Source organism: Mastomys coucha, unplaced genomic scaffold (genome assembly GCF_008632895.1).
Source record: "Mastomys coucha isolate ucsf_1 unplaced genomic scaffold, UCSF_Mcou_1 pScaffold1, whole genome shotgun sequence".
Classification (NCBI taxonomy): Eukaryota; Metazoa; Chordata; class Mammalia; order Rodentia; family Muridae; genus Mastomys; species Mastomys coucha.
This window is the reverse complement of record NW_022196891.1, coordinates 73,064,767-73,090,800: the sequence shown is the minus strand read 5'-3', so window position 1 is coordinate 73,090,800 and position 26,034 is coordinate 73,064,767. Positions and strand designations below refer to the sequence as shown.

General features: G+C 42.6%; 1 protein-coding gene and 1 long non-coding RNA gene across 7 annotated transcripts in view; one reads left to right on the top strand and one right to left on the bottom strand.

The window, feature by feature from the left end:
- Positions 1-25,391, top strand: part of Pld5 (phospholipase D family member 5) — a 343,011-nt gene extending 317,620 nt beyond the window's left edge. For all 6 annotated transcript variants that reach the window (XM_031390574.1, XM_031390566.1, XM_031390584.1 and 3 more), the window contains 5 exons: positions 2,038-2,235; positions 7,947-8,083; positions 12,902-13,070; positions 17,921-18,035; positions 24,943-25,391. In XM_031390574.1, coding sequence (XP_031246434.1) covers positions 2,038-2,235; positions 7,947-8,083; positions 12,902-13,070; positions 17,921-18,035; positions 24,943-25,199 — 876 coding nt within the window. In that variant the 3' untranslated portion in view covers positions 25,200-25,391. The remainder of the gene's footprint in view (positions 1-2,037; positions 2,236-7,946; positions 8,084-12,901; positions 13,071-17,920; positions 18,036-24,942) is intronic.
- Positions 21,811-26,034, bottom strand: part of LOC116103978 — a 6,982-nt gene continuing 2,758 nt past the window's right edge. The window contains exons 2-3 of the long non-coding RNA XR_004123644.1: positions 24,262-24,342; positions 21,811-21,851 (exon numbers count right to left, since the gene is read on the bottom strand). This is a non-coding gene — a long non-coding RNA (uncharacterized LOC116103978). The remainder of the gene's footprint in view (positions 21,852-24,261; positions 24,343-26,034) is intronic.

Below are 26,034 nucleotides of genomic sequence, written 5' to 3'. Positions count from 1 at the left end.
CAAAGCCCAAGGTCTGAATGCCCTGACTTCAGCTGCCCACGTTTTCCACCTCCTCTCCACACTACAGCCAAAGGGAAAGCCCCAAACCACAGCCTGACAATGTCCCTCCCCTTGTTATCTGTGCCTCCCCCCCCCCATGGCCTTTACTGCTCCTCCCAGCCCAAAAGTCCCTGGGTCCCAACATCCTCACCCTCTAGTTCTGCCCCTGATGCCTAGAAACAGATGTCTGCACACTTAGACCTGCATGTCCATTCTGCCCTTCCTTCTTAGCTCTAGCCAGTGCAGTCCATGTCTTTGTAGATGCCTGAGCCATCTCTCCACTTAAGCCTTTCATTTTCTTAACCTTTAATGTATCTGTTCCTCTGACTATAATACTCAATACAGAAGAAATACTGGTACAAACACAGACAAGAATATGTTCAAGGATGTTCATGGTTTTGTTTTTGCTTTTGTTTTGCATTAGCAAGAAAATAGAGACAAGTTCTTGAGGTGGTTAAATAATCTCTGTATATCTATTTTGTGGATGTTGTGGACCTAGAAAACTGAAGACATGCCAGAATAGATGAACATAGAATGGCCCCCATAGTATGTTGTACCAGGATTCCTAGAGGTCAGTGGCATACATATCCCCACACCATGGGCAGTTCCTCCTGGAGAGAGGGATAGATGGGCAGGGAATTTTGTATTCCTGGGCTTTGGCTCCTCAGTAGCTCAGGACTCCCAAACAACCCTTAGCTGGGAGATGAAGTTAGGTAAAGCATGCACAGCCTGCTCTTTTCCAATCAACATTTTACATGTAACTCTGAGTAAATCAGTTATAATAAAGAGTGTCCACAAGGCACTGTAGTCTCAGAGGAAGCCGTTGCAGTCTTCATACATCTACCCACCATTCACAAAACCTGTAGTCCAATTGTTAACTTGCTACCGCTTCATTCTCTGGCTTGTAATTTTACTTAACTGTTTGGATTTCACTTTCCCTCTCATACACTGAAGAAACAGGAACAAAAATTACCTCCACAGACTCTTTGGTACAGGGCGTTAGTCTACTACCATCAAAGGTATGCAATTTTAGTAACAATTGCCATACTTTTTCAATTTTTTTTTAAAAAGATTTATTTATTATTATAAATGAGTACACTGTAGCTGTCTGTAGACGCACCAGAAGAGGGCATCAGATTTCATTATGGGTGGTTGTGAGCCACCATGCGGTTGCTGGGATTTGAACTCATGACCTTTGGAAGAGCAGACGATGCTCTTACCCGCTGAGCCATCTCACCAGCCCTCAATTTTTTTTTTAATTTTTATTTCTTTACAGTCCAGCCTTTGCCTACCTCCTGGTCCCCCCTCCCACTGTTCCTCATCCCATTCTTCCTTTCCTCCTGTCTCCAAGAGGATGTATGCCTCTTCCCCACCCAAACCCCCATCAGGACTCCCTGAGGCCTCAATGGTTAGGCACATCTTCTCGTATGGAGAGTTTTTAATGATTATAAGCACTGTCCTTATGCATACTAGCCAGTCTGTCATAGCAACTCCAGCTATGCTGTTAACACTATTACTCCACTTTACAGAAGAAGGCACTGAGGTCCAGAGATGAAGTATATTACCCACAAATCACAGCTCTGTAGAGCTGGGGCCAATTTCCAGGTACCATAGCTCCAGAATCTGTGATGATAACCACTCTGTGATGTTGCAATGGAGGGCCATTGTCTTGCTGCTTAATTGTCCATTTAAAAAATTGTGTTGAAGGGAAAAATATGAGAAGCCAAATATTAAAACTGTAGCTGGTAAAATTGTCTCTGTAAAAGGCCAAATGCAAAAAAAAAAAAAAAAAATGGGAGGAAAAGTTCTATTCCTGTACACGAACATTTTAGGATACATTTCTTCTATATGCTATAATGTGGTTCTATCTACAAACTTCCATGTAACAAAAAATGCATAAAAAGATGTCCCTGCTACAGCATTCTTATGAATTTTTTCCTCTGAAAATAACAGCATCAATTGCATCCCACGTTGATGCTCTCAATTTTAATTTCACAGATGAAAGAACTCGGTGTCATCTTCTACAACTGCAGCTGCCTGGTCCTAGATTTACAAAGGATATTCGCTTTATACAGCTCATTAAAATTCAAGAGCAGAGTCCCTCAGACCTGGTCCAAGAGACTCTATGGAGTCTATGACAATGAAAAGAAGCTTCAGCTCCAATTGAACGAAACCAAGTCGCAGGCCTTTGTGTCGGTGAGTCATGCTACATTCCCCAACTTTTGTCCTCCCAAGGCTATGTCTACTGGCCTCTCTGACTCCTTCAGGCTTCCCCTCACATCCCAACCTCATCATAGCCTTCTTCTTTCTGTCCCTTCCAGTTAGCGCTGCCCATGTGGGCATGGGTAAGACTATTGGCTAGAGGAAGGGCAGCATACCAAAGGTCTTTAAGGAAAACTGACCTTTATTCCCCTAGACACCACAAACTGCCACTAGTCTCAGCTAAGGATGGTGCCTTGTGGGTGCCTTCCCCAGCCTGGAATGTTTGACTGGTGGGTCAGTCATGTGTGTCTTACAGACAACCACGATTGTTCTGTGAGTTCATGAGTACAACAACGCTGTCATATCTAGAAGATACTCTTGCTCAACAGTCTCCACTGACTTCTGGCGCTTACAGTATGTCTGCACTTTCTTTTGCAACTTCCCTGAGCTCGTGGGGGTAGGGTGATAAAGAAGACCCTAAAACTTTCCGATGGCACGAAGTCCATCACATGGGAAACACCATGGAGGCCTCAGCTTCCTGTGCTGATGGGTACATACCGAAGCTGACGGGCCCTTTATCCATGATTCCCAGATGTATCTAACAGCAGAACCCTGGTGAGGCAAATCTGAAGTAACCCAATACGTAAAAGAGACAAAGCCAGTGCTGATGCTTGGGGCCACCCCTGAGGTCTGAGGCTTCTCTGACTCTGGTGAAAACTAACACTCTGTCCCCACCCCCTGTCCCAATGCTCCCCTACCCACCCAGTCATGCTGTCACTAGGAACTGGGAATGTGCATAGCTGGGTCTCCAACCCTGCTCTCCAAATTCTAGAACAACTAAGAATCAACTAGGGAGCATTTTGCAGTGCACATTTATAGGCCCCCCAAATCCCCCTGGACCTGACCCACAGCATCTAGGGTGGGACTTCGCCAGTCTGACCTGGGTCATAATCTTGAGTTCATCCTCATGTTTAGCAAATATTCTTTAGATCATGTTCCCAAGTGACTGTTGCTCTTTGTCCCTGGATAGATAGATACCAGGATGCTTATGCCAAGGACTCTTATATACCCAAGAGCATTATTACCTAAGAGTAGAAAACTACATCCTCTTTACCTTTTCAAATGAAAGTACACGTGATCTGAATATCCAAAAAACAGGACAAGAATGTCAAAAGAAGGTTGAAATTGTTTGTCTAAAATAAAAAATTCACATAAATGTAAAGAGCAGAAAATGGATATGAAGGATTTGAATGGAGCACTGAGACTTTTTTTTCAAGGTGAAGAAAACAGTAGCAAGTAGAACCTCTACAGGGAGCCTTTATGAAGAAGTGCTTTCATTGCAGCTCAAGATAACAATAGTACCGAGTGGATTCCCATTGTACAGAACCCAGCAATGGGAAACAAGGTGACATGAAGCCTCAAGCAAGGGATCCAGAAAAATAGAGGAGAGACAACAAGAAATAAATTAACAAATGAGCAACCGTGTAGCTTTAATTTAAGGTGTGAATCTTAAGAGATAAATAAGGTCTCAAAATACAAAAAACAAACAAATAAACAAACAAACAACCCAAAAGACCTAGCAGTTTCAAAGGGTTTAACTAAAGACCCAGGGGGGCTCCATGGTAGCTATAGCAAGGTTAGATCTTCATTGTCTAACAAAATCATCTCCCTCTAAATTAAAAAGAACGGAGGTATAGGGGAAGAAAAGAGTCCCCCTTCACAAATATGTTTAGGTTTTACATAAAATTGACAAAAACCAACCAGCACACTTGTATACAGTTTAGATATATGTGTCTGCATATATATGTATTTGTCTATGTGTATGCACATACATATAAATAAACATAGTTTAGTCTAACCTCTATTTAAAAAAAAATCTCAGAGAAGTCTTACCATCAGAACTGGGCTCCTTGCTCTCACCTTGGTGTTTACCAAGACTTTGTAATTATTTGTTTATGATGATTTTCCCATATTTCTGTAAGGCTTTGAAAATGACATTACCTTCTTTATAATTGATATTTCCAGGAAGCAACTCAATGCTTTGAAAGCAGAAATAAATAAATAAATAAATATTCAGCTGAGTTTATTGATAGTGATATTAGTGGAAAGTTCCAGAATATATATAGCTTTTCCAGTAATGTGTGTCAAGCAAATGCCAAGGCAAATTAATTTAAGGTCAATATATTTGTTGGAAAAAAAATCTTAAAATAGTACTTCATATTTTTGGAAGCTGGCAGTCCCAAAACTAAGTTGAACACATGCAGAAAATATCTGAAGATTTGAAGAATCCTCAGCCCTAAAATTACAGTTTTGATCAAGGCTAACTCACTACAATTAAATATCAATTTCCATTTATGATACAGAGTTTTAATCATTCATAACTCAGCTCAGTTAAATACAGATTTCCGGCTAGAATATAGATAGGGGTTATTTGTCATCTTCTCTTGAACCACAAATTGGTACTTGCTTAGAATTACCGTATGACTTCTAGTAACTGGGTTCCAAATAATCGTAATTATTGTTTATTTGAAGTCAGAAAGTGGAAATGAGTGATCGTGGGGTTTATGTCTTGTAGATTTCTTCTCACAGATCTAAATGTACTTGAAAAAAATTACGTTTGCTTTCTAGGACAGAACTTGGTTTGTTCAGTCTGCTTATATTGACCTGGGTGTGAGGTAGGCTTTTTTTTTTGTTCTCATTCTATTCAAATGCCCATCTCTCATGGAAGACTGAGCTGTATTCCTGAGAGGAGAAAACGCTGAGAAGAACTCATGTCTGCCGTGGGGGGAAAATGCCATATTCCTTCGTAGAACTTCCATTTTATTTTAATACTCACACTTTAACATCTTTATTGAAATACAAGTTAGTTACCATAAACTTATTCCTTTCAGAGTTCCATGAGCTTTGGTGTGCCCACAAACTCTGCAGTCATCTGTTACGTCCAACTCGTCCACCAAGAAAGACGCAACCCGAGTTCTTCCTTTTGCAGTTTATTTTAGGAACCTTTTAACAATGTTTCTCCCTCCTGCTTCTCCCTCCTGCTCCTCCTGCCTGCTTCTCCTACTTCTGGCTTCTGCTGCCTTCTGCCTGTCTTGAGCAGTTACCTAACTACCTCTCTCGAGCAGTTACCTTCCTGCCTCTGGGGAGCCATTACTTAAGCTCCACCCTCCGGCCCACCCTTGGCCATTGAGTACTCCCAAGCTTAGCCAATCCCAATGGGCCAGGTGGCAAAAGCAGATAGGTTACCAGATGCGGAAGCAACCAATGGCAGCAAGCTTAGCCAAATAAGGGCTTTGTTTATGAGGCCGCTTGCTCTTGGGGCTCGGCTCTCCACAGTCATCCACACTGTCAAATTCAAATTCAAATGTCAAATTTCAGAATGCTTTTTTCACCATAAGGGAACTCCCATAATCATTAGCAATTACACCCTATTTTCCCCTCCGGCCCCTGAAACCTCCAACCCAGACTTTCATGTATGTACCCTCCCAGGGAGATTTTTATCTAAATACTACAGTATTACAAAATATCTTTCATGACTTTTTTTTTTCACCTAGCATATTCCAAGAAGGTTTTAGCATAGGTTTGTGGATTTGTAGGTAGTTCCTTTGTTTCTTTTTCTGACTAAATAATAATGCATTGGAAATACGTCATATTTTGTTTAAGTGTCTGTTGTTTGGTAGGTGTTTGGTGTTTCTGTCTTCTAGCTCTGTGCATATGGCCCCTGTGAACATGCCTATCCAAGATTCTTTCTAAAGACCTTTTTTCGGGTCTTTGGGGTTTATGCTTAGGAATAGAATTGCTGATTGATAATCATTTGCTTTCCAAATGGTACCCTTCTAAAATCCCACCCTTTGTGTGGCTGTTTTCCTACCAACACTTATTATTTCTGTCTCTCGTCAACCATCCTGGTGGGCGTGGCATAAGCATCACTGTGTGCTGCTTGCAACTTTGGTTGTGTTCTGTGTCCACTGGGAGATCTCCTGGGGAGGTTCTATACATTTTCCTCATGTGGCCCTTAACAGAAGGGTGATTTGTGAATCTTTTCTCTGGTTTTTTGTTTTTGTTTTTATCTGTGTTTGGTTATATCTCAGTGTGTGTAATCTAGAATGACAGCGTGAGCTTTCTAAAAATCAGGAGACTGTTATGAGGTATCAGAAACCTACTAAATTCTCTACAAAGTGCATACTGAATGAGTGTGTAAAATAAAATATGCATATATCTAGCACTTACCGATCTCAGAGAAAACCTAGATTAAGCCAGACATGGGGTGCCTCAATAGTTTTTGATGGGTAAAAGGCAGCTGAAGCATGAACCAGGCTCTGCAGTCCTGCCTTCTACTTCAACTGTGGAATAAAGAAGCACTCCAAACCAGGCTTATCATATTCCTTCTAGAACGTGGAGGGGAATATAGAAGCCACCCCTGTATGGGGGAACTAGTTAGCACCCTAGCCAAGCAGTTCAGCATTCTTTTGTGTTGTTATGTATTAAGGAACCCATATACTGTTGAAAACAGTAGGACCACACCCCTGGATGCAAAGACATTGGTGTAAACAATTATGCCCTCCCTTAACAAACACATGAGTGCCTGCCAAACCTCCAGCAAAAGGAACTCAGGAAAAACTAGGGCATATAAATATCAATAAAGAGGTCCACATGTGTTTGAAGAAAAATAAAATAAAATGAAGCTACTCCAACGCGGAAGAGAGGGAGGTTGGGATGAGACAAGCGTGTGACATGTATCAGTTTATGAAATACATTCATGTTCATTTCACAGCTACTAACTGAGCATATACTATATGATATGATATATGCATGGTACAACATATAGGAGCTGTCCAGAAACAAAGACTTGGGAATTGTAGTTGTCCAGGGCTCCCCTGTATTCCAGGCAGTTCCAGAAACTTTTATCCTTTCCTTGGTGTCTCTATGCTTAACACAGGCGACTTCTTGTCAGATAACACTCTTTCTGATCCTCTCTGCTGGAAAAATAATGAACACTCCGAAGTATGTCTTCCTCTTGTTATACCAACTCCATCTAAAGACAACCTATTTTTATAAAAATGTTCAGATGTATGAAAAGTACCTCCAGCATAGTTTTTCCTCTTTATTTCATTTTGCTGATGTCTGGCAGAATATCCTTTTCCTCTGTCTCTCTTGATGGATTTGGACATCATAGCAATTTCCGTTTTTCCTTGGAGGGTTATTGATGACATTCTATCCAATCAGCACTCCTGACACTATGAAAGATCCAGGGGAAAAATAAGTTTTTTAAACTTGTGTCCAGAATGTTTTTATGGCCAATATCACTTCCCAGATGAAATGACTTCTAGAATAAATTTCTTACTATATGTGATATGTCTGTAAATAATATTTTAGAAAAATCATCAGCCACATGCAACAGGGAGGGATCCTAGAATCATATAAGGTTGAAACAGGTTACTCTCAAATTAGCAAGACGTGCACTGGAAGCAAAAATTCCCTCTGGAGACAGACATCAAGGACTTGAAACAAATGCTGCCTGCGCTTTAACAAAACACAAAGTATCTTTGTTGTACTCTGATCAAGAAGCAAAAAGGAGGTTAAAATACAATGTAATTAACAATATACCAAGACCTACCAAGACAAACAGAAACCACTTTAAGTGTTTTTAGCGTTTCAATGCCTACAATTCACCTCTAACATCTTGGGTTTTTATATCTTCACAGAACTCTCCCAAACTCTTCTGTCCTAAAAACAGAAGCTTTGACATCGATGCCATCTACAGCGTGATCGATGATGCCAAACAGTACGTGTACATCGCAGTCACCGACTACCTGCCTATCTCCAGCACGAACACCAAAAGGTCAGGGACTTTCTGACCTGTACCATGTGGTCCTCCAGCCTCTGGGCTCTGAGATGCTGTCATGCTGTATCAGGAAGAGCACACACTCTCCCAGGGCGCTTCCTGTGCGTCTGCAATTTTCCCATCATGCCTTTCTTCCCCTAGTGGGTTCAATTTAAATGCTCAGGGTCTCACTCCACAGGAGTCTGTTAGTAGTTTATCCCACAATCACAGGAACCATCTCAGAAAGAAGGTTGGGTAATTAATAGAAAATTGTAGCCCCCTGTGACCTCAGTGTGAAGGTGAAGGAGACTTAAAACACATGCTTTCAGAGAGCACACACCCTTCCAAATGAGAAGGCTATCTTTCACAGTACATAGCTTCTCGATTCTTGTTTGATCACACAGTAACTTGGAAACAATTCAGGGACAGAAGATACAACACAGCTTCAGGGAGAACAATCACATGTAATGCGGAGCCACGCCCAGGCATTCAGGCTCTGGCTTACTGGAAGGGCAGATCTTTGGTTGCTTCTCAGTGTATTCAACAATTAAGTTTAACCAGGAAATGCTTTCCACAATACACATTTCTGACTGCAAATGAAGACCTTCGTCATCCGGAAAAAATTATACTTTCAAAATAGCCATTTAGTTAGCTTAAATGATTAAGCGTGCCAAATATTACTTGAATACTTTTTCATCTTGCCAAACCCACGTGTGCCTAATATGTAGCATCCTTATGCAAATGATTGTAAGACCGCAAAAAGCCTGCCAGAAATGTGTCGCTTTATGACAGCGGGAAAGCATTTTGAGCTGTAAGACGCACATTATTAAGACAGAGTTACTTTAAAATATTAATCTGCCTTTTGAATGTTCATGGATTTTCCCACACACTTTCCCATTGTCCTCTTCTTTATGCTCCTCTCATTTCTTGTTTATTTGGCTTTAGCCTAAATTTTAGATGTCCACTTCCCTCTGGAAACATCTAACACATGGTGCCTGGTTGTCCTGTAACCAAGGAGGTTGGAAGACCAAGTTTATGGGATTCTAGGATGATGATAGCAAGACTAAAACTTTGTTCCATGGCCTCCCATGGACAAAGCAGGTCTTCCATAGGGGTGGGAAGTTGTTGGTGGATGATGGTGCACACTTGGAACCCAGACCTTGGGAGACTGAGACAAGAGGTTCGTGAGTTCAAGATCGTCTAGGACTACATAGTTTAAAACTAGACTAGGCTACAGGGTGAAACCTTGTCTCAAAGAAACTAAAATCTTACAATTAGGGGAAAATGTAAAGGATGTTAAATAGACAGAGAAACTGAAATGTTAAAGAACCAGACTGAAATCTCATACCTTAATTATTTATCATTCCTGCTGTTATCTATATATTTCTTGTACTGTGTGTGGAGAGGCCATGATGAAACTCACTGTTTTGTGTGCTAACCTTAAAATATTAACTTAAAAAAAAGAAACATTTATTCACCTCAAATATAGAGGGACTCAACAAACCAAAGAAAGATTCCACTAAACCTAGCTTAGCAAATAAATAAGCTTATTGGGGCTACCTACACAGACGTGGATGGAAACAAAATAAAATATCAAACCCATACTCACAGCTTTCTAGACAAAAGAGAAATGCAGAGATTAGACATTCCAATTATAATTACATTCTTATATTTTGGTTGTGAGCCTAGCCTTTAACGGCTGAGCCATCTCTCCAGCCCTATAATTACATTCTTCTCAGCCATATGAATGTGTTTCATTTAGAAATCAAACTGGCCTTGGATTTACGTAACCCTAAAAGAAAGGGAGGTTCAAAGTGAATTTGGTGTGTTTATAGAACTAATTAATGTCTTCAACTTAAAATTTAGTTTCTTCAGTGCCAAATAGCTAAATGAAAGGTGACAGGTAAGTTGTGAACTCTTGAGTCAGAAATTATCTAAAGATACATTGTCTGTTGGAAAGGATGTTGGAATTTCTGCTTTTCAGGGTAACAGAGAATTTGATAGTGATACAATAAATCTTGCAAAAAAAAAATAATAATCAGAAGCCCAGACAGAGAGCCCTTGCCTGACACTTGCAAGGCTCTGAGTTTATCCCCAGTACCACAAACCAACAGTGGTGGCAAAAAGTAAGAAATGAGAGCAAGGCACAATGGCAGATATGCATGAAGGTGCAATGGTGAACCTGTTACATTGGATGCTAAACTAAAAAGTTACTTTTTAAAATTACATTTAAAAACAAAGAAAACAAAAACAAAAATGAACAAACAAAAAAAACGGAAAGGCCAATTTCAGTTGTTCCTGCAAGAACAGACAAGCACTCTTTCTCTCAGTGAGTCACTGACTAGGTCTCTGCTTAGAGCTGTCCCTGACGGTCTCTCCACTCACGTGACATGCATCCTTCAGAAGGAGATAGGTAACTGTGTGGAGGACTAGTAAAAATGTGACCTGATTTGCCTTTAAGCTTCAGTAACCCTCTCCCCCTGCAGTTTAACCAGAGTCCTAAAACATCAGATGGAAAGTTCCAGAAAAAAGCAATTTGTGAAGGAAAATGAGTATGATCAAAATATATTGTATGAAATTCTCAAAGAAGTAATAAAGCATTACTTAAAAAAGAATTTATGAGTTTTAAACAGATTTTATCATAGTATTTTATATTGCTAAAATTGAATTAGTTGTTATTGCCAGTTCCTTATTTGCTGAGTCTGCACATTGAAGGACAGAAGTTTTCCAAGCCTCCACTTGGATTGAAGTGGGGGTGAAGGGGTCCCACTGAATACGGGGAAACTACTATGCTAACTGCTTTCGTTTTCTTTTCTTTTTCTTTTTTTTTTTTTTTTTTTTTTTTTTTTTTTTTTGGTTTTGGTTTTTTCTTTTTCAAGACAGAGTTTCTCTGTAAAGCTCTGGCTGTCCTGGAACTCACTCTGTAGACCAGGCTGGCCTTGAACTCAGAAATCCTCCTGTCTCTGCCTTGCTAACTGCTTTCATTCATATGAATTTAACAAGTATTTGTTGACTTGTCTGCATTTATGATTAAAGCATGAGGGTGGTGGTGGCACACACCTTTAATCCCAGCACTTGGGAGGCAGAGGCAGGTGGATTTCTGAGTTCGAGGCCAGCCTGGTTTACAGAGTGAGTTCCAAGACAACCAGGGCTACACAGAGAAACCCTGTCTTGAAAAAAACAAACAAACAAAAAAAGCATGAACACACGTGGTCCCTGAAACACCATCCGAAGGGGGCAGAGGGGCACAGGGAAGATTATTAGAACACAGATGTGTGCATGGGACTGAAGGTGTATTCAGAGAACAGGACCACGAAAGGCACCCACAATGCCATGCCAAACTTAGAGGGGACTTTTCCGGGTGAAAGGGACAATATGAGCAAACACCAGGATGGAGAAAAAGGCCTGCCAGGTTCAGTGCTGGGTTGCACGGCCTAAAGTATGGGCCTGGAAAACCACAGTGGAGAGGAAGCAGGGATGGGGAGCAAGCATGGGAGTAGAGGGCCTGCTTGCTAGAGAGTCTCCTGATTTGGGGGAGGCTCTGGTGTTCTAATGAAATGAGTGACAGGACCACACTTGCTTTTAGACAGTCACGTTAGTGGTCACAGGGATAAGAGCTGAGGCACAGGAACCAAAGTAAAATACAAGGCTGAAGTGCCTCTTACCAGTGACCCCTGGAAACTGATAGAGAGAATTCTAGCACCACCCAGGATTTAGGTCATACAAGGATCAAGAGTAAGGTAGAGAGACAAGTGCCCTATAGGTGGGCCTAACTGGAACTGGGTTGTCCAGGCAGGAGAGACAAGGAGGAGCTGAAGGAGCTGGGTCCTGGAGATCATAAATCTGTCACCCACCAGGACGAATGGCCAAGCTGCATGTGCTAAGAGAGGGAGCTTCCAGGGCAGGAGGGTCAGATAGAAACAGCAGCCTCCTGGAGGTGCTGTGGTTAGAACACTGACAGACCACCGTGCCCGATAACCTGGCCTGAGTCCAGACAGCGACTATGCCTGGGATCAGGGCAGTATTTGTAGGAGAAAATAGAATCCCTATACAAAGAGGCAAGAGAAGACAGCATGATTTGAGGCTCCATTAAGCCAGGACAACGTCCTGATTTGTCTTAACATGACACTGCTGAGGTGACTTGATGGGAAATAGAGCAGAAGGTTATACCCACACCTTAAGCCAAGGGATCAAGTGATAGTAAAAACACACGGCAAGAGTCGAGAAGCCAGGCCTTCTGGAGGAGTCCTCGTGGGAAAGGGCTTAGGTGACAGAGGAAACTGATGGAGGATGCCAGCGTCCAGCCCAGAGGAGAGAGCGAGAGAGGGAAACTGTGGGAGGCTGGGTTGGGATGATAATGCTAAGGACAATCTGCAGCATGGGACAGCTCAGATAACCAAACAGAAGTCCATTGGAGACTTGGTGGGCGGGGGGGAGGTATTGTCAAAGAGTCCCCATGACATGGGGATGGCATGACATCCAGGAGGAGACATGCAAGGCTCCTAGCTAGAATTCCACTCAGAAGTAAATGCTTACAGCACAACGAGGCCTGAATAGGGTTGAAAGTATAGTGAAGAAAACCCAGAGTGGTGAGTCCATCAGAATCCTAGATCCGAATAGCTTCATCCTGAGACCTTCTATAAGACAGTAGGAGGTCCCAGAAAAGCTTCATCTCTTGGTGCCTAACTCCAAATGCCTGTATCACACCTATCTATCCTGCAAGATGGTTGACATGTTGCCGGATAAAGTAATGCGCAGAGCAAAAATGCAACTAACCATTCCGTTGTCTCGTAAAATGTCTTTCACAGAGAGTTCTCTTCGTTTGTCTTTCTGCAGGACTTACTGGCCAGACTTAGATGGGAAGATACGAGAAGCCTTGGTTTTACGAAGCGTCAAAGTCCGGCTGCTCATAAGTTTCTGGAAGGAGACCGATCCCCTCACGTTTAACTTTATCTCATCTCTTAAAGCTATTTGCACTGAAATAGCCAACTGCAGTTTGAAAGTTGTAAGTGTTATATTGACTGTGTTATTCAGTAAAAAGGGCTTATTCTCTTTGCATGTCGATGAAAGTAGTTGGTGTGTGTTTGTGTGTGTGTGTGTGTGTGTGTGTGCGCGCGCGTGCACACACACCCACCCCCACATGCACACACACAGGGGGGAAGTGCATGTAGAGGCCAGAGGTCCACATCAGGTCTCTTCCTCAGTACCTCTCCACTTTATTGTTTTGAGACAGCGTCTCTCACTGAACCCGAGGCTCACTGATTTGGCTGGAGTAGCTAGTCACCAAGCTCCAGGGGCCACCTGTCTCCATCTACCCCCAGGGACTAATGTTATCAACAGCTGCCTGCCAAACTTCATGTGGATGCTAGGCATCCATACTCAGATGTTCCGGCCTGCACAGTAAGCGGTTTACCCTCCTAGCCATCTCCTCAGCCCCCTCAGCCCCTCCCAGGACACACTTTGTCTGAACTGCTTCTTTCACCTCTTCATTCAGGAAGAGACCTGATGTTGATCTCTAGCCTCGACCCACCTTATTTGTAACACTGACAAAGAGCTGACTCATCCATCGATACACACGGACCCTGCCCATTAATGTGCCAGACCAGATTCCTGGGCTTGCTATAGACTCTCTTGTGTCACGTGCTAATCCATCTTCCGGACGCCTAGAGGAAAGCAAGGCTCAGAAATGCTGGTTCCTTGTTTCTGTGACTTTTGTCATTACTGTGACAGAAGACCTGACAAGAAGCAATTTAAAGGGGAAATGACTGATCCGAGTCCACAGTTCCATGGTGGCTAGGACTCGTGCCATAGTCTGGCATGAACTGATAATTTGACTTGTTACATCCTGCCTTGTAAGGAAGTACAGATTTGGGACAGGATGTAACCCGTAAACCTACCTCTTCAGAGAGGCCCTCCTCCTAAAGATTCCCCATCCTCCCAAAATAACCCGACCCACTAAAGACTAAGTGTTCAAACACGTGAGCCCACGGGAGACCTTCCACATTCAAACCATAGAACACATGAAATGTGAGAACTTACCTCAGGCCCCTCTTTAAGCTTCCTTGCCTCCTCCCCTCAGGACCTTTGTATGTGTTCTCCTCTCCTACGACACCCTCCTCCACCTTCCTCTGACTGGTGACTATTAATCATTTAGGCCTTAGTTTTCAAACCAAGACCCCTATGTACTCAACAGCTGTGTGCATCATCCTGACTCAGCTTCCAGCAAGCCTCTGACCCTCCGTATCCTAGAGACGGAAGGGAGTAGAGGAAGACTTGAGGGCTGGGCCTAGAGGTGGTTGACATCTCTTCAGCTTTTGCTCCACGAGAGGCATCGCTCACAGGGTAATACCAAAGGACAAGGGAGGCTTATGAGTATGTTCAGAACAGTAGCTGTGCCCTACCTGGCCAAAGGACTAGGCTTGAGGGTTATCCTGGTAAGACAGTCTTAGCACCAACTACCTGTTTCCCTTTATTCCCACGGAGAACCCTAGAATTTCTATACCTGCCTCTGTACAACTCTATACTTAACTGTTTCATTTTTAAAAGGGAAGCAGACAGCTCCACGCCAGTGAGCTCATAAATCATTGTGGGCGTTGGAACTATGCAAACAGGTCTGTGATTACCACCAACTATTTGTCTTGTAGGTCAGATTTAAAAGCGTGTATGACGTGGCCACAGTATGGATGCTAACTGGGATGGGAATTCAAAGATTGGGGATGGAAGCAGAGGCTAATAACAGGGAGACAGGCAAGGCCTGAAAGACCAGCGCAGATGTGTTTGATACCTCTTCATAGAGAAGAGAATGCTGGGGTGGATGCAGCATGGGGACAGCATCATCCAGAATGCTAAAGTGGCATTCAGGACTCAAGGGAAGTCAGATGATGCAGAAACCAGTTGTCTAGTCTCTGTCTGTTCCTAATTACCTGGCATGAGGCTAGTAGTGTTCAAAATACGTGCTAAAGTGGTAGATTCACAAATGAAGGCAGTAAAAGAAAGGGGATGGGCAAGGCAGTGGTAGGAGAGGCACTTTCATCAGTGAGGAGAGAAAAGAGAGCCTAGAGGACTGCCCAAGCCTTTTCTCCCCAGTGAGTCTCATTGTAGCTGTCTGCAGAAGCATGGGTGGCAACTCCTTTACAGGAGCATAGGCCCCCTTATGAGTAGCTATTCCCCTAAAGGAAATGTCTCTCCCTTCCCCCAGTAGCCATGAACTGCTTATAAATCATCAGGGAAGGGTGGAACCACACAATCCCATACCCCTACACCCCTACTTCCAAAAACAGAGTGTTGACAGACCCAGTTTTATGGAAATTTTGTGCACATTATCACAACTTTTTTTTTTTTTTAATTTCAAGGATGTAACAGCCATGTCGTTGCCAAAAAAAGTAAAGGTTTTCTACCTCTCCCTACTCTTTTTCCCAGCTCTTACATACTTTCTAATGTTCCCTGTGCCTTAAAGTATAGATGTCCCATCTACTGGGCGTTTAATAGTCATTTCTCCTTACTTTGACCAATTATGAGCCTCTGTATTAACTACTGACCACTGCAGAAAAAGGCTTAGCAGACCAAAGCTGATTGCAACACTAATCTGTGTGCATAAACATAGCTATTTAGAAGGCAATTTGACAGGCACATCATGTTCACTAAGCAAAACAAAGGCAATGGCTTTCCTAATAGGGCAGATGGCCTCCTAAGACGTGAGCCTTTGCCTGGGTTTACAGTATCAGACATGGATCCATCCCGTGGATCGAGCATTTCCCAGAGTTTTCTTAATTGTCTTCTATGATCTGGTATCCCCAGAGTGCATCATGTATCCTGGAGGTCAGTGAAGGAAATCAGAAGATCTGCTGCCAAGTATATGAGGTTTCCAGAAGCTTGTGCACACAGCCTGGCACATTCACTCCCGTGTTCACCCAAAGTCAGGAGTCTGACCCACTCTGCTGCTTCCTGATCCACACCATGCTTGAATCGAAGGCCCTTGCCTCTGAAATCCTACAAGAAAAATCCATGGGAGTAGTCCCTGCAGAATTCCATCGGCTTCACCATTTAGACACAGATGGTCATGAATCTTGAATAAGCCATACATTAATAGCTCACTGCTGGCCATTTTATAAAACAGAGGCCATGTATTTTTAAATGTCAAGACAAGCCTGGGTGGGAGGACAACTTATGGCCCCATCATCTAGGTCACAGATGGCTAGTGAGCACTTACAAGGAAAGTGGGGTGTAGCAATTTTGGAGATGGTGTGTCTTCAAGAGGCACAGAGCCCTGGCGAGGCCGATAGATGACCTGGGATCCAGCAGAATGCTCTGTCCCTGGAAAGTAGATGCTTGCCTCACCTACCCAGATGTGGCTCGGTATCGTTGAGGAGAACAGAATGAGAGACGGCTGCTTGGAAGATTGTCACAGTTCAGGGGTACAGAGATGGCTCACCAAATAAAAACATGCACTGCTCTTGCAAAGAACAAGAGTTCAATTCCCAACATCCATACAAGGTGATTCTGGTAACTTACAACCATCTATACCTCCAACTTGGAGGAATTAGATGCCTCTGGCCTCTGTGGACACTTGTATTTATATGCACATATCTACACTTCAATATGCATACATATAATTTTTAAAAATTTAATCCAAAAGAATATTTATCATGGCTGACTTGAGTTAGTTTATTTAATAAATTACCCAATTCTTTTTGGTCATTTTGTTTTTCTTCCAATGCATTAAGGCCTCTAATAATGTCAGAGACTCTCATCTGGTTTCTGCTGCATCATCAGTCTCCCAGATAAAGCTCAGAACAGAGATTGAGGGATCACCAGGCTACCCTTCCCCCAGTGTGAAGCATAAGGCTAGACCAACTCTCATTACCTCTCTGAACCAAATTGGGACAAGCAGACCTATGAAATTACACAAAATCATTCATGGAGACTCATCTTCCAGAGGATGCCCTCCACCTCTTCTCTCCTCCCAGTCTACAGAGGGTAGGGCTGAAAGACATTCTAGAATCCAAGTTCTCTACTGCAGTGGAGACCTTAGATCCTCGTCTCCAATGTGTGTCTCCTCTAAACTCAACCCTCACCGTCCCATGGGCTCATTCACAATGGACACTTAATCCAACACTGACCAGATTTCTAAGGCCTTTCCTCTCTACAGCTCATTTCCCATATTCCTCCAGGTCCTCCATTTTGGGCCTTGGGTGAATTAGACTGCTCATCATCCTCCTCCATCCTCATCCTCATCCTCATCCTCATCATCATCATTCTCATCCTCATCATCTGGAGTCACACAGACATTAGAATTACATAGTTTGAATTTGTGATATTGTTTTGTTGTTGCTGTTGTCCATTCAAAAAAGCCCTGTAGGCTTAGGTGTTCCAACGGAAACTATTTGTTCTTGTGGCAAAATCTCTTTTGACCTTTGCAGATTCTCAGATGAATCAGCTAGTCATTGACATAATGTATGTACTGGGTAAGAATATTCATTCAGTTCGTTGCCATGCATGACACACAGCGCCTGGGGGCTGCTGCCAGTGCCAGTGTGCCCTGCTGAATAAGACCGTGAGAATTAAACAGCCTTCAATCCCTCACCCTACTCAGAAAATGAATTTTGTGTTCATTTGTTAGCTTTGCAGAGTTAATTATAGAGCTAGTTGAGCATGCTAATTTTCTTTGTTGTTGCCTGTATGGATGGAGAGTAAAAATATCTTCCTCTATACAACATAACAAGAGTGTCATTTTAATACCCCAATATGAGATCTATTGTTGATATTTGGATAATAGACTCCTTTGTGCTTGCGAACAAGACCCAAAACATTCTCAATTGACCTGCTTTGCTTTCTTACTTTTCTTTTGTCTTACAGAAATTTTTTGATCTGGAAAGAGAGAACGCATGTGCAACAAAAGAACAAAAGAACCATACCTTTCCAAAATTAAACCGCAACAAGTACATGGTGACAGACGGAGCTGCTTACATCGGTAGGTCTGGAGGTTGAGAAGCCCCTCCGGGGTCACAGTAGGACAGCAGGGGGAGGTGACACCTTGGAAGCTAGAGCTATTGAGGTGGTCATGCAGGTAAGAAGCAGGAGGCTGGAGCCAAGAGCTCTTCAGCCCCACAGACTCACTCCATGGCTGGAGATCACAGAAGACAGTTTTCCATCTACATTCTGCAGATGTTCTCTGGTCCACTTGGCTCATTCTATAAGTGAGGAGGCAGAGGGCTAGAGGTGAGTTCCAGCATGGGACAAACCCAGTGCTCATTCGCTTGTCTACTGTGTCATGGGACACCCTATCTTGGGGTTCTGGGGAATCATCTTACTGTCTGGGTGGCAAAGACATCCACACCATCTTCTCATGACATCTCTGCCATTGTCTAAATATCTAATGTGGAACCATTCCCGGGAGCTCCCTGAATTTAATAAGTTCGCTGATTTGTATGATGAAGCTGGTATCAGTTTTGACTTCATGAGGGGGATATTTAAATGAGAGATAATATACACAAAGCACCTGGCCTGCGGATGATGCCCAATTAATGTTAGCTATTATTATTAAGGCAATAAAGTTCCAGGTGCATACACCATTGCATTGGTGGGGTTATTCTAAGTCTTCACCGTGTGTGGGAGGCCAGGGTAATTCCTTCACTGGAGTTATCGCAGATAGAGCTGACATTGTCTATAAAAAGAAGACATTCAAACCCGAAGAATCGGGGTGATTATCACATCACACAGGTGAAGCAGCAGCCTCCACAGAAAGGAAAAACACGTTTGTGGGATGCAGAAATGAATATGGAATATATATCAATTATTTCTCTAACTTCAATGGGTGAATAAAAAAACAAAACCTTTAGTTCAGGAAGCACTTTTGCCTTAGTCCTAACACTGCTGCCAACGGTGAGAAGACTCTAATCCAGGTTTAGAAGTGAGGATTTGGGGTGTGAAGGAGGAGGGAACTTGGCCACACAGGTGTCCAGTTCAGGCTAGGCGGTCACTGCAATCTCAGACCCAGGACATCAGAACATCAGTCTCTCTTTTTCCTAATTATGTCATTGCCGTTGCCTTCTTAAAAATAGAGCGTTTAGGTTTTTTGTTTGTTTTTGGTTTTGTTTTTGTTTTTTAGTACATGGGGCTGCAGAGAAGGCTGAGCGGCCAGGAGCATTTATTTACTGCTTGCTCTTCTAGAGTTCAGGTCTCAGCCCTTTCTGTTGGGAGCTTCGCAACTTCCTTAATCTCCATCTCCAGTGGATATGACACCCTCTTCTGGCCCGCATGGGTACTACACTCACACACTCACACACACACAAACACACACACACACACACACACACACACACACACACACACATGCCCGTACACAGATGCATACAGATGTATACAATTAAAGATCAAATCATTTTTTTTTCCTTTAAAGAAAATATTTGCCAGGCATGTGGTGCACACTTTTAAACTCAGCACTGAGGTGGTGGAGGCAAGTAGATCTCTGTGAGTTCAAAGCAAGTCTGGTTTACATAGTAAGTTCCAGAACAGCCAGGGCTGAATATAGAAACACTCAAAAAAATTTAAATATGTAATTGTGATTGTTTTACATTATGAGCACATTCAAAGGTGATTTGAAATGGGATTGTTTGAATTTCCTCATTTTTTTTCTCAGTTTATGAAAAATAGAATGAAACTAGCTTTTGTTGGTTTGCTTGGTTTAGTTTTGGTTTGGGTTTTTTTGAGACGGTTTCTCTGAGTAACATGACCTGGCTGTTCTGGATTTGCTTTGTAGACTGGGCTCGCCTCCCTTAAACTCATAGAGATATACTTTTCTTTATTTTCCAGGTGCTGGGATTAGAGGCATGAAACACCATTCCTGGACTTTTGTTTTGGTTTGTTTTTTTGAGGCAGGGTTTCTTTGTGTTATCCTCACTGTCCTCAACTTGCTCTGTGGATCAGGCTGGCCTTGAACTCACAGAGATGCACCTGTCTTTACTTCCCAAGGCAGGCACCACCACACCAGAGCTAGCGCTTCTTTTTTATGCTTTTTTTTTTTTCTTTTTTAAGCAAGCAGCAAGGAACAGAGAGATGGCTCAGCAGTTGTGAACACTTGATGCACTGGCAGAGAAGATCTGGGCTAAATTCCTAGAACCGATGAAGGAGATTACAACATCCATTAAATCCAGTTCTAGCGTATCCATTGTCCTTTTCTGACCTTTGAGGACACCAGGCACATAAATGGCACACATATATACATGCAGGAAAAACATTCAAAAATATTAAATAAATAAATAATAACCATAAAAATTTGAAAAGCAAGGGAGGAAAAAAAACCCACCAAAATTGCTTACTAAAAAAAAAAATTAAAAACATCTACCTAAATTATCTAAAACTTTGGGATGAATCCAGGTGTACTCAGTGGCTTAAGTCCCCAAATCAAGATATTTTACTACAGCATTCATTAAAAGTAAGGTGTCATGGGTACATTCGGTGACTCTTTAACCAAAGAAGAAAACAGAACTCAACCACGATCACGTGGGCTGGCAGTAGATTGTAAACTAATGTTTATTGGTCTTGAAATGGCTCACCTGAAATCCAAACATTTCTTGGACAAATTAAATAAGTGTTTTGGGATCAGAAAAATCTATATTTGAATTACAGCATGGACACAAACTGGGAAACAGTCGCAATCCAGGTATCTCTTGTAAGCCTCAGTCTCCCTGTCTGTGAATGGGGGATCATAGAACCCACCCTTGCTAGTGGAGTGGTGATTAAATGAGATAATATATGAATGGCTCCAAACATTGACACTGCAGTCTTTGTAAACTTGAGATTCTTGCTCTCTTCCTCCTGGGCTAAGACACTATCAGGTAACTTCATTTTACAGATAATAGTTTTCACCAAGCACTGATTCCCTAGAGAGAATCAGAGCTCTAAAACAAAAACATTGAAAGCACATCAAAAGGGAAATTAACTGATGCCTTAAATAATTCTTAGCATGCTCTGAGATGTCCTAAGTCATTTCTTAGATACGCATTGAAAAGAAAAATCCCAGGGCATCAGAGTATAGCGCCATTAAGTTTGTGTGAGACAGCCAGAAGAAGGCTCTTCGCACAGCGCAATCTTTCTCATTTTAAATTCTCCACAGTGGATCTGAGTTAAGCTTGGAAATTTTGTTAGGAGGGCATCGGAGCAACTAGACAGCTAAGACACACACACACACACACACATACACACACACACACATACACGATGAGAGAGAGATGGGGGGAACACATTACGTGCTAGACATTGAAACCTTAGTGTGCATTCTGGGGAACTAAAATAGTCTAAAAGGATGAAAGGTAAAAAAAAAAAAATTGTAGCCCAGCTTCAAAAAAAAAAAAAAAAAAAAATTATGGAAGCATATGTCACCTTGAAGGTCCGCCAAAATTTCTGTGTCAGCATGAAGCTTCCCAGAGCTGTCATGAAAGAAGCCAACTAAGGCATTTGAAATCCACAAGCATCCTGCTCTTGGCTCATTCTCTGTATGGCAGGGAAAAGGCTAGATTTACAGGCTAAGGCCCCCAACTCCTCACCCCCCCCCATCCTCTTTTCTCCTCCCTGCTCACCCCCCCATCCTCTTTTCTCCTCCCTGCTCACCCCCCCATCCTCTTTTCTCCTGCCAGGGATGCCCCTTATGCCCCTTTACTATTTACCTATGTGTGCTTCCTCCAGAAAAGTTCATCTGCCAGTGCATAGAGCAGAAATCTCAGTGTGGCTGCAGTGCCCCAGAGCCTGAGCTGAAGTCATTGTCCAGGGTGAAGTGAGCAGGGGATGCCTTTAGGGTCAAAGGTGAAGTGCAGTTAAATCTAGAGTTAAATTTGGCTTTGGACTGCAGCTCCAATAGTTCTCTGTGAAGCACTGTTGGTTAGCCATAGAACAGGGGACAGCTGTAGGGATCTCGGTGAACATCTCCTTTCTCATGGCAAATCCCTCCCATCATACAAAATTACTGTACATAAACACCAATACTGCGCTTTGCCCAAAGTAGACAGTTAGTAACTCGAGAGTTGCTCTCCCCTCAGATTCCCTTGCAGCTTGACTACATCCCCTAATATTCCAGACTTCCTACCTGTTCTCTGCCCACAGGGATTTACTGTCCTTGGAATCTGAATCTCTCTTGTCCTAGTTGAGCTTGAGGGCATCTCTCATTACTCAACGCACATCTTCTCCTTAACCCATTAAGCCAGGGATAGAAATCCTTCTCTCCGTGCTTGTGGCACTGGGTGTGAAATCCTGGTGTGCTCTTTCTTACCCTCTTGTGTTCTAGTGATTCTTTCTGGAACTCCTTGAAGGCAGGAGCCTTCATTTTCAGTTTTACATTTACATTCTTAACATCGGACCTGGTAGACATTAGGCACTCAGTAAATAACAAAGGACAAGGAAGATCCAATAAATAATTAGCACTGTCCTCTTCTAAGGACAGACCTTGGTTTTGACACCAATGAGAAATACATGGGAGGTGAGCTCTTTCCTGTACCTTTGTTTTAGCTGGTGTTCTATGGCTATGAAGAGACACCATGACCAAGGCAACTCTTACAATGGAAAGCATTTAAATTGGGAGCCTGCTTACAGTGTCACAGGCTTACTCTATTATCATCATCATGGCAGAAAGTATGGTAGTATGCAGGCAGGCATGGTGCTGGAGAAGTAGCTGAGAACTTTACAACCTGACCCTATGGCAGCAGGCAAGCAGACAGAGAAAGACACTGGAGCCTGGTGTGGGCTTTTGAAACCTCAAAGCCCACCTCTAGTGTCTTCATTAGGGTTTCCATTCCTGTGAAGAGACACCAGGACCAAGGCAACTCTTATAAAAGAAAAACGTCTAATTGGGACTGGATTAGAGGTGCAGAGGTTCAGTCCATTATCTAGGCAGGGAGTATGGTGCTGGAGGAGCTGAGAGTTCTGCATCTTGTTCTGAAAGCAGACAGGAGAAGATTGGTTTCCAGGTAGCTAGGAAGACGGTCTCAAAGTCCACCTCCACAGTGACACACTTCCTCCAACAAGGCCACACCTCCTAATAAGTGTCACTCCCTGGGCCATGCATATTCAGACCACCACATCTAGTGATATCCCTCCTCCAACAAGACCACAGCTGCTAAACCTTCCCTGACAGCTACCCAACTGGGGACTAAGCGTGCAACTATATGAGCCAATGAGGGTCATTTTTATTCAAACCCCCGAGCCTTAGAGATGGATTCAGCACTAATAGCATCACCATTATCAGCCTCTTCTGAGATAATCCCAACCTCAAAATTCATAGGTGGAAGTCCTGATCCTTAGCATGAGAGAATGTGGTTGAAGAAAATCACTCTCAAGTGAGGTCATTAAGGTGGGCATTAATCTAATGTGGCCGATGTCCTTTAAAAACAAAACACAGGGGCTGGAGAGATGGCTCAGCAGTTAAGAGCCCTGGCTGCTCTTCCAGAGGTCCTGAGTTCAATTCCCAGCAACCACTTGGTGGCTCACAACTATCTGTAATGGAATCCGATGCCGACTTCTGGTGCATCTGAAGACAGCTATGGTGTACTCGTATATGTAAATAAATAAATCTTTAAAAAAATAAAATAAAATAAAATAAAAACAAAACACAGAGGAACTATGTGTACATGGTGGCTCATGCCTGTAATCCCCACACTCAGAAGGTGGAGGGGGAAGGGTCTCTATAGGCTGAGCTATATAGTAGCATCCAACTTCAAAAGAAAACAAGGAAGAAGGCTAAATAAGGGCATGTGTAGAGGAAAGATGGCATGGAGAGACAGAGAGAAGGGGACCACCCAGGAGGAGAGGGAGTTTGAAGGCCTCCTTTCCACCCTAGTTTGCTTCCCCATTCTGGTGATGAACACCATGAGCAAACTCAGTTTGAGAAGGAAAGGGCTTATTTCAGCTTGCAGATTATGGTCCATCAAGAGGAGGCAGGAGCTTGAAGCAGCCACCACAGGTACAACACTGCTTACTGTCTTGATCTCTAAGCTCAGGGCCTTATCCAGCCCAGGGCCACTTACCCAAGGATAGTGATGCCCACAAGGGGCTGGACCTTCTGACATCAATTTGCAGCAGTCAAGGGAATGCCTCGTGTCTATAGACACCAAGAGAAGCTAATCTGATGGTGGTTGTTCTTCCTAGGGGGGTGAATTGGCAACAAAAAGTAGCCATCGCATTTCCTGTAGTTCTCAGAAGGAACCAACCTTGATTTGTGTCTCCAAAGTCACGAGAATACATTTCTTCTATATAAACCAGCTGGTTTCTGGTACTTCATGAAGACAGTTCTAAAAAACAAAACAAAACAATGAAATCAGCCATCTATTCTGGCCAAGCCACCGGCCCTGCCCTGGGGGATGCCTCCCAGTCTCCTTAGGGAATGCTGTAATTCTTTTTTTTTTTTTTTGCTTCTGCTTTGTCTCTGTGGTGAAGCATCTCTGCATAATAATGTTTATGCATATGGATTCGATGTTGTCTCTTTGAGAAGGTAGTAACTCTTCGCAGGATTTTTAAGTGTATTCCTATATATTTTAAATGTTGCTGTATTTAGTGTGTCTTGTGAACATCAATAAGAAATAACATTTACAGGAAAAGAACAGCAGATTTCTTGTTTTGAGTTTCTCGACTTGAGTGAAGCTGAAGAAAATGCCAAAATAATATGCAAATATTAATCCACCATATGTGGAGCTCCTTGCTTTTTTTTTTTTTTTTTTTTTTTTTTTTTTTTGGTCGGGAGCTGTCAACAGGATTCTGCCTCTCTTATTATCCCTGGGTGTTTATCTTGTTTGTTTGTTTATATATTTATTTTTTAACCTGTTCTGTATTTCACTATATTGGGGATTTTCCTAGTTGATCACACCTTCTCATCATAATTTCTTTATTTGTAGGAAATTTTGACTGGGTAGGGAATGATTTTACCCAGAATGCTGGCACGGGCCTTGTCATCAACCAGGCAGATGTGAGAGACAACAGGAGCATCATTAAGCAACTTAAAGACGTGTTTGAGAGGGACTGGTATTCGCCTTATGCCAAATCCATACAGCCGACCAAACAGCCGAACTGTTCAAGCCTGTCTAAACTCAAGTCTCCCTCCAACCAACCTGCCATTGCCAATGCTACCGGGAGGGAGCCCCTGAGTGAATAGCTCACTAACAGACACACAAGGCTTCAAACCAAACGCAGGAAGGACTAGAGGAAAGACAACGATTTACAACATCTTTTCTTTTATTAAGGAGAAATAAAAAGCACACTTATTATTAAAAATGTTCTCTGAATGACATGTAATATCTAGCTAACAACATCTTAGCACCGTATATTAAATTTAAGACTTTTGTATCTATGAGCTCTGACAGAGAATGTTGTTCTGGCGTAGGAGTTAGTTTTTAACGACTGCAAACACATTTTACGACTTGGTTCTTGCCTCCTGATTCTTACTGGTTTTAGAACCTTTTCTGCTGACCCACCTGAACTGGTTTTAAGAAGCATAGCATGAGGTGAGCCTTTTCCCTTAATATTGCTGAGTTCTGGAATTAGAGGAAGCGGGGAGAAGACGCAGACAGAACCAAGCATCTGCCCTGATCCATCATCTCTAAGACCTATCCAGGCAGCTGAGCATAGGCACCTCCATTTCATGCCAGCCTTCAAGACTCCTGAAAAACACTCATTTCTGTCCCCTTGTTCCTTGTCTTCTGATACCAGTTTATTTGGTTTTTTATTTGGGGGGGGGGGGGGAAGTAATCAGTCTGTCTACTGACAAACATGTTCTTGTTTTACATCGTCCCTGAATTCACCTCAGTGCTAGTTCAAAGAGTAAGAATGTCTTGGGGAATGGTATGAATTCCCCAGAATGTATATAGAATAGAAGTCAGTCTTTCAGTCCTTCACTTTCTCCTCTCAATTATATTTTTTCCCATCTTAAATTGGTTATTTTTAAAAACCACAGTCTTTCTCATATATACATATATATATATATATATATA